Source organism: Pisolithus orientalis (genome assembly GCF_024613125.1).
Source record: "Pisolithus orientalis strain OTSU chromosome Unknown F5J12scaffold_1, whole genome shotgun sequence".
Taxonomy (NCBI): domain Eukaryota; kingdom Fungi; phylum Basidiomycota; class Agaricomycetes; order Boletales; family Pisolithaceae; genus Pisolithus; species Pisolithus orientalis.
In genome coordinates, this window is record NW_026260782.1 from 2,328,828 (window position 1) to 2,337,484 (window position 8,657).

Below are 8,657 nucleotides of genomic sequence, written 5' to 3' on the forward strand. Positions count from 1 at the left end.
AACGGAGTAGGCATGACGACGTGGGCTCCGGTAGCCCAAGCTTGTCATTTCTCTTCTTAGTGGGTTAAAGCTGTTGCGATAATGCAACCCGCAAAGTCAAAGTAAAGTCAAAGTCAAACTTGAGCAGCTTAGATGTCCTGAAAACGTTGTCCATGAACTAGTGAATCATTCATGGGCTTATCTGCGAAAACCCGTACACAGCGGGTGCGGTTTATGATGTTGGCACGGACACCCGTACCCGCCATATCTGTGGCCAAGATACCACGGTGTTACCCTTACCCACGTACAGCCCTAGTTTTTTCTTACTCAAGACGAACCAAATCACACTTACAGTGAATGATTTCGCCCCCTGCAGGAGAAAACCAGCGAGTGCTGCATGTCTGGGCAGGGGAAGGTTGAAGCAGAGTGACGTACTTGCTTTGTAAGCTGTCTAATCTGGAAGTCATTATTATGAGCTATGTTCACACAGACTCCTTGACTCGAAATGGCGATCATTGACTCCACGAACTACTGGGATAGAATTCAAGCTCTATACATTCGGAATAAAGCTCCTCTGAATTGTTCACTCCGCAAGGAGCACAGCTCGATCCTGACTGCGGATCCACCGAGCAGCTTTAATGTCTTGTTACGAATCTCAAATCGACACAGCGCCGGAAGTCAAGAAAAGCCAAATGTTCGAGCCCGCTTTGTTGCGTTTCCTAAGCTACGTGCGGGTTTTGGGCCTGCAGGAGCAGAATAAACGATGACAAGGCCGCCTCAATGAAGGTAGAACACGAGCCCGAACTCGTCGGGTCAGTCAAGAGATCGCGATCTGTGCATATGATCACCCCTCTCAAGCTACAGGTGCAGGGATGATCTTCTTGCCCTTGGCGGTGCATTCTTGCTCCCAACCAAAGGCACTACCAAACCAGAGAAAACTCGTCCCATACGAATGTGCCACACTTCTCCCTCCCCAAGAACTCTGACTTCCGACCTACCAAGTACCGACGGACCGCGATGGAGAGCTAGGTAAGCCCTCTAGTCATAACTAACTGAACGTTGAGTGTTGATATTTCAAACTTAGCAGCGCAGAAAGAGCTGGTGCTCGCCAATCTGCGTGCTTTGTCTATTTCTTTCCTTCCAACAGTTCTTAGCTAGTCAACATAACCTCTCAACGAATGTAGAATGACACTCTTTGACTGCACTGCCTGCGAGTCGGACGAGTCGGTGTCAACCCGTGCTGCTTTGGGCACGGTTTGTTCTCCGACGGTGCTACCTGTGAACAACCCTAGAAACAACGATAGCATGGTATGTAGGAAGTGCTGCGTGGAAGCTACGTTACTACCGGGCCGACACCAGGATATAATTGAGGTTCGACTCCTTGACGATGGTTAAATGTTAATTCCTTCGCGCGCAAAACGTTCTTCCCTTTTTTCCAATTCACATTCTGACCTGTGAGCCCGCGATTATATATCAGCTATTCAAACTAGAGCCCTGCGCCGCTTTCCTGGTCTCTATGGCCGCCATGCCTCCTCTGTTCCCTCCTGCTCCTGCTCTCCCATGGGCCAATTTGTTGGTATTATTGCGGAGTCGTGGGACCGATGTCTGTCACGGTCGACAGGGGGCGTTGCCGTCGGGGACCTCGCCTACATTGTGGAGAAGTACCTGTTACCTCCCCTCGAGGCAACTTGTGTATTATGCACCGCACTGCACGCGTAACGGTGGATTTACTCCCTGAAGTGCAACCGCAGTGTTGTGGGTTTCTGAGATTTTGACAGAGTACGATTGATGCTAGAATGTTGTCTATCACTAGCAGGTGGTTCTACACATTCTTGGCTGATATCCAACATCATGTAATGTCAGCGTCGCCAGCTTCCTCCATTCGTACCCATAAACCCTCCTAGATGAAGAAAAACGCCACAACGATCAACTGTCTTTGTTGTATGAAACTGGAATAGCCTGTACCCACCTCCACATACAAGGTAAGGTGATGCTTGATGACCACTTTTTCCTGTGAATGGCGACCTGTTCCTTCGGTCCAGCCTGCAGAAGGTCGGGTCTGGACATCTTCTGCCAATGTGATGGAAGAGAATCTTTGCAATAGGCAGACGAGGAAAAACGACATCTCGTTGTATGCAAACTACAGGTTCCGATCAACATCACAAACGTTAAAACCAAACAGAAGACTCACTTGTTGACCTAGACAAATTCGCGGACCTGCATTAAAGGGGAGAAAGATGAACGGATTCGACGTTAGATACTTCAATCGTTCATCGAGGAAGCGGTCTGGATCGAAAACTTCAGCTGTGAGTTCATCAGTCCCAGTTGCCGTTCAGCGGTAAATGGGGCAGGCTGACCGTCGGGACCCCAGAGATCTTTTCGACGATGCATAAAGAGCACAGAATACGGGGTTCTGTCGTGTGTCAGTAGATCACACGTACCCGAGTGGGTGCAACACCGACCGCGTCTTGGGTGGGACATAGATAGGCGGACCCCCATTCGCGCCAGGTAATGTCACAGCTCCTACACTTGTCCTACAATGCAGAAAACATGTCAGGCGCGCACGATTAGAGCACTGATCACATCAGTTAAATCTAACCTAACGTTGAAGGGGCTGAGAAAAAAAAGCCATCAGAAAAAAAGGATCAAACGACCAGCAGGCAATTTACACTGGAGGATACAAACGAAGAGTTTCTGTGCATCGGGATATGACAACTGTCCCTCGCGAAACAACGACATAACACACCATTGATGACAGCTCGCATATACTTCATGTCTCGCACGTCATCGTTAGTGGGTTTTCTGCAACTCCCAACCGTGCTGACAACCTCCGCACGAAGCCGCTTCAGAACGACTGGGTGTTGAGAGAGCATGTAGACCAGGAAGGTCAAGGTAGACGCTGTCTGGCAACTCGGACTGAACGAACAAAGAGGATGATGAACCAGGTAACTTACGGTATCACGTGCTGCTATCAAGATGTTCACGATCTCATCCCTAATGACAGTGGGATCTGTAACAGATTGTTGAGTGTAAGTCCGAGGGGGGAATAAATAAACGTCTTGCCGTCAGTGCAGTTAATAAGATGTCCAAGCAATGTATCCTCAAGAACCCCTTTCTCCTTCGTGCGCGCCTGTCCTGTAGATTGTTTTCTCTCGTTCATTGATCTCCTTGTTGCCAGGGCTTCCTTGAGGATGGGGTCGATAAATTTGTGGCAGACTTCCATTTCCTTCTTGATGCAGTCACCCCAGAACTCAGCCAACCGCCAAAATGATCCGAGACGACTCCTGAACGCGGCATTCGTTTGCGCGTTGAGGAACGCACGGGCGAAAACGTTCGACGGGTGATTTTTATAATCCTCGTCTTGCCCTCGCAGCGAATTCTTTGGATAGACCAGTCCAGCGGAGAGTGAACGAACACATTTCCCCAACAAAAATTCAGTCGCCGAATCAAGGGTGAACCGACAGACCATATCCTTGCATTAGTGGCTGGTCAGTGAGGTATTCCCTGAGCTATGGTATCACGTACCTGGAAATTCACGGGGTAGCCCTCTTGTAGTCTGGCTTTTGCTTGGTTGAGAGCATCTTCGGCGTGTTTTTCGATTATATCAAAGTGACTAATTCGGTCCTTGCTAAAGAACGGTCGTGTCATCGAGCGATGGAACCTAGTTCATTATCTGCACGTGACAATCTATGCCAATGGAGTTAACTGCGCTTACTTCCATGTTTCGCCTGCATTCCAAACCGAGTAAAGATGTCAGCGGGCACGGATTGGGAAAATGCAGAAGAAGTGTACCGTCCGAGTTGAATACTCCGGTTCCAAGTAGAGCGCTTAGTTGGTCCCAGAGCACCGGACCTGGGGCTGTTGTATAAAAAAAGGCACTTTAGTTGACATAGGAAGCAACAAGCCTTTCTCAAATGAATTGAACTGCGTAGAAAGAACTGCCTGATGGTAGTTGCTCAGCACGACGCTTATGTGAGGATAAGGCGCCATACTTTGATATGTTCGGGTTCTGTCGTCAAAATCTATCCCCAACTTCAGATAAATTGGCTGAACTGAAAAGAAGTCTAACCTGATCCTCGAACATGATCCTGACATTGACGACGGGACCATACTCTTCACAATATCGGTCAAACGGTGATCCTAAATCGTGTTTCGTGAGCCAAAAGCCACCATGAACGCAATCAAGAGACACGACACCGTGCTGCCATACCGATATGCGCATCCCGAAAGTCCTGAGTGATTGAGAGAATGATATCGAGGCCACCAGGCCATAAACTCTTCACTCGCGGGGCAAGGGCAGCGCCTCGACGTGCTGCTTCCCTCCTGTCACGTAGGTAGGTGTAGAGGACGCTGCATGCCGCTACTATGGGGATGGAGAATAGATACGCGGAAACCCTCAGCCAGTGGGGGGCTGGCTCCTCGAACAGAACTGTCCAGATCCTAAGGCCCGTATAGGCGAGAGCAAGAGGACGGACAAGGCGATGAAGTTGACGTGCAATGTAGATGAAGCCTGGAGGGATCCCAACCATGGCTGTTCTTCACGAAGAGCAGAAGTAGACAGACGCTCAGAGACACCTTGTACTTGTATAGGTCATCGTGAGTTGAAGGTGTGTCCCAGTGGCGCGACTTACATTCCCTATCACAATACCACCAGACTACTATGTACTATGTAATCAGTACTCAGTGCGTAATAGCCCGGGGTCTGCAGGCTAGTCACTGACGGTAACGATTTATGAAGGGTTGACCTGTGTCCCGCTGTGGATCATAGTCTATGACAGTAACGGGCATTCGTAGATGGAAGCACACCGTTGTGGTGTGTAGTTTGGCTCCGCATCTCCCTTCATCCGACAGGATCATGATTACCATGATCACTAAAATACAATTATACCGAGCTCTTATTATGGGCCTGGCGTTGTAGAGCTAGGTAATTTTGGCCCGTCTACTGGACACGGTCGCTTCCAATGTAGGTGTATGTATATGTAGTAGGTCCCACAATCGTGAGGTGGAACTTGCACAGCTGTCTATACTTGGGACTCTTGTTGGTAGGCCGTGCCATGCTCAAATATCGCAACGTTCACCCCGGACCCTCGAAACGTTGCATCTGTCGCAGGAAACCTTCAGGTGCAAAGCAATGGGCACATCCTGTGTTGAGATAGGTCGCAGTGGGAATTACGTTGCTGGTTTGTCACACCATCGAACAGCTTTGAATCATCGACCCACTCATGTAGACTTAGCAGTTATCAGCAGCCAATGTGGGTAGTTTTTGGTCGACAGGACTCAGATAAGTGACAGACTCCAATCGCAAGTAACTTTCGCGACGGCCATTCGTATGTACGGCGAACTTCTCGGGCCTGGAACGCCGCTGACATCATGGGTTCGTTAACTGCCCTCGCGGATTTTGATGAGATGGGATTGTTTCTCTTGTTTCTCTCCCTCTGATTCATTCATTTGGTTGTGACACTCTTGTAGGTCCTTTCCGTGTTTCACACACCAGGTTGAGATAATGTGCTGCGCGAATTCCATTCTCCATGCAAGCCAGGTAGTCCCCCTACCCAATTCGAACCACGTAGCTCGAGCGATACATATATAGTGTTTCGTTCAGGCTGTCCTACCAGGCCATCAGACCACATACCATTCACCTGCAGGTCTAGGACAGCGCATCGACGCGCTGCTTCCATCCTGTCACGTACGTAGATGTAGATGCTGCATGCCGCTGCTGAGATGGAAAATAAATACACGGAGACCCTCAGCCAGCGGGGGTCTGGCTCCTCGAAGAGCATTGCTCAGACCTTGGAGCCAACATAGGCGAGGGCCGCAGGACCGAGTAGGCCAGGAATTCGACTTGCGATGCGGACGATGTGGAGGCATCCCCACCATAATTGGTCTTGACGAGGAGCAGAGGCTGACAGACGCCCCGAGGCCCCTTTTACAGGTCAAGCTCCATGGCAAGTTGAAGGTATGTCGTGCTGCGACTCATCAACCATTTGATCGTGGCAATACAACCAGACCACGTGTGTGCCAATGCAGAAACCGCAGTGGTACCGCATGTCCCAGTATAACGACCAACACACTCCCACGATTTCTTCCTGCCTCCATTCCCCATTTGTCTGACAGGAACCTTCGGACCGCAGCGATCTTCAAGGGCCAAGGGTTGTCCCAGACCTGGACTGCCTTGAAAGGTTGCTCATGCGGGAAAACTGCCAGTGTAAAGTAATTCGATCCAGCACATGTTCTTGTGTTGGGCTAGGTAGTGGCAATTATGCAAACCACCGGTTTATCCTGGTTTGTCACACTTTCGAGCATGTCCAATGATTTAAACTTCTTGATGTAGGTCGCCCCTACGTGCTTTGAGTTGTCGGCGGAGTGCTCGGACGCAGCACATCCAACAGCCGTCGCTGCGGACGACCTTCTGATCACAAGTCACTTCCATGGTGATTCGTGTTTACGGGGAATTTCTGGGGCTCAGGACATCAACTCCTATCTCATCCCTCGCCTTCTGATTCGTTGATATGGTTATAACACTGTTATGGTTCTTGTTCGTGCTCTACACACCATTGAGGTGATGTCAGCTGTGTGTCTCACGTTCTCGTTCTCGACTCATGTGGCTGAAACGCTGCATGGTGTTCCGTTCAGCCTATCCTGCCTGGCAGATAAGAATCTGTCCAGACAGCTTCTATGGACCGCTGATTCCATCCATCAGGGAACGGGCTTCCTATAATTTTGCGACGTCGTTTCTCCGCGGATTCCCAGGATACCTGACGTTATAACGCCGCCGCCGCTCCTGTCCAAGCTGCGCTTTCTCCCGAACCTTTCGTTCCTTTCCTCGTTATTGTCACTCCCAATGGTCGGAAAAACCAATGCCGACAGACAGGTTGTCGAGCGCAACTCCGAAAATAGTTCGACTCGTCCGGCGTAAGTCCAGTATTGTCCCGAAGTTAATCGTCCCGACCGCTCCTCTCAGACCCCAAGCGCCTAACTCTACCAGTTTGCTCCAACCTAACCCGACGGGGACATACGAACCAACAGTTCCAGACATCCTCACTGTTCGATCTTATTTTCTACTACGCCTTCCCTATGAGCTTGTCGACAAAATCTTAGACGAAGCTTGCTACTGGACTCACAGCACGGTCACAGTAAAATACCCTGCTTGTGCAGACAGTCGGTACTCAGCGGATCGCATGTATATGCGCACACTCCCCCTTGCAATGCCCGGAACTGAAGGTGATTTCGTCTTTTCTCCTCAAGAACCCAAGGAAATTCGCCTCGGCACAGGCCTAGAAAGGAGTAACCTCTCCTTATACCACAGGTTACATCCATGCCGCCGGATCGTGTTTGAGTTGTGGAGCCACGACCAGGGCTGGTCCTCCAGCGCCTTAGACCGCGGAACGTACAACGGATCATTCAGCTGGTGGGACGCTTCCTTCGAGACCCCACATCCGGAGATCGCTTGTATCGCGAATATCTCCTGGCCATCTTTGCTCGTGTTTACAGACGCAAAGAAGTTGCAAGCAACCAGGGACGTGAAATTACCTGTGCAGTTCCACCAGAATGAACAAATCCGCCCTTCCATCTCAAACGATAAATCGCTCCAGCGAAATTTACATGTGGTGTACAAGACAACTCACCATACAGTGGAGTGGAGCCATATCGATGAGGCTATTTCTGCAGAGGATCAACACGCACTCGAGGATCTCGGACGAGGTCGGTTGTCAGGTGATGGGAGCTTCGTGCGTAACTTGAAAGTGGGAGATTGCATTGTACTGTGGGCAAGTGCGAGATTCCCGGGGTGGCAAATGTACGCGGAGAAGGCAAAGATCAGTGTCTATTGGGCAGTCTAGCCGCCATGAAATTACCATACCTCTGATTACACCAGGTCATTTCACAAGTACTCCTCAATGCGGCTTTCAACCGTCCATATTATTCGAACTCTATATTAGGTCGCGAATGTCTTCACGTACGAATCAGGCTCGTTCTCCTTTCGCCGATACGAGTATAAGGGTTATCCTGGCATCAATATGCCGATTAACGCCTAGCACCATAAACTGCCTCCACCGTGCCAAGGGGGACAGAGAACGGATTGAGAACGTATACCCGACAATGCAACAAATAAAACCACCATCGATAAAGACAGAACAATATTAGGACGAATGTGATGGACAAATGCCGAAAACAGGATTTGGAAATTCCTATATAAAGATTTCTAATCCTATTAGTTTCCATTGCTTGACAAAATACAATATGTGCTACAAAGGTGACGACTGTCGCCTGCGTATCTTGACCATTACATTTCCCTATCCGTACCAGAATAAGGCCGTTTCGCACGGCAGGCACCTTGTTTACCGCGTTCGCGCTTGAGCTCAATATTCAACCCCACAACGCCCTAAAACACGCGTCTTCGCGGGTAGATGATTAGAGGCCCGTGACACCGCCCATGGTGCTACAACCCCATATAACATACATCTTTGTACGCAGAAGATTAGAGATCCAGATGGCAGATTACACAAGCTGTGCAGCCACAGGCACCTCCTTGATATGCATCCACACCAGTGTCAATAAGATCCCACCAAGCTTCAGTTGCACCATCCATCCTTTCCAGCTGCCAATCCTTGTTGTGCAAGTGCTCAAAGGGGTGTTGCATAAATAGTCATTCGTCAAAGTCTCTTAGCAGTTGAATGTTC

General features: G+C 49.7%; 2 protein-coding genes across 2 annotated transcripts; one reads left to right on the plus strand and one right to left on the minus strand.

The window, feature by feature from the left end:
* Nucleotides 1–1,772: 1,772 nt before the first annotated feature.
* F5J12DRAFT_36048 (cytochrome P450) lies at nt 1,773–4,608 on the minus strand. Its single transcript, XM_051739048.1, has 17 exons — nt 4,190–4,608; nt 4,049–4,119; nt 3,972–4,001; nt 3,885–3,921; nt 3,772–3,831; nt 3,695–3,707; nt 3,505–3,640; nt 3,043–3,451; nt 2,934–2,989; nt 2,726–2,882; nt 2,649–2,673; nt 2,579–2,593; nt 2,442–2,513; nt 2,337–2,392; nt 2,171–2,283; nt 1,949–2,119; nt 1,773–1,879 (listed from the first exon to the last, which is right to left on the minus strand). Exons 1-17 carry the CDS (start codon nt 4,506–4,508, stop codon nt 1,829–1,831), a joined length of 1,791 nt encoding a protein of 596 aa, XP_051606114.1. The 5' UTR covers nt 4,509–4,608; the 3' UTR covers nt 1,773–1,828.
* A 2,228-nt stretch (nt 4,609–6,836) lies between these two features.
* F5J12DRAFT_710716 (uncharacterized protein) lies at nt 6,837–7,817 on the plus strand (the record flags this gene model as incomplete). Its single annotated transcript, XM_051740666.1, has 2 exons — nt 6,837–7,460; nt 7,527–7,817. 2 exons carry the CDS (start codon nt 6,837–6,839, stop codon nt 7,815–7,817), a joined length of 915 nt encoding a protein of 304 aa, XP_051606115.1.
* Nucleotides 7,818–8,657: the final 840 nt, after the last annotated feature.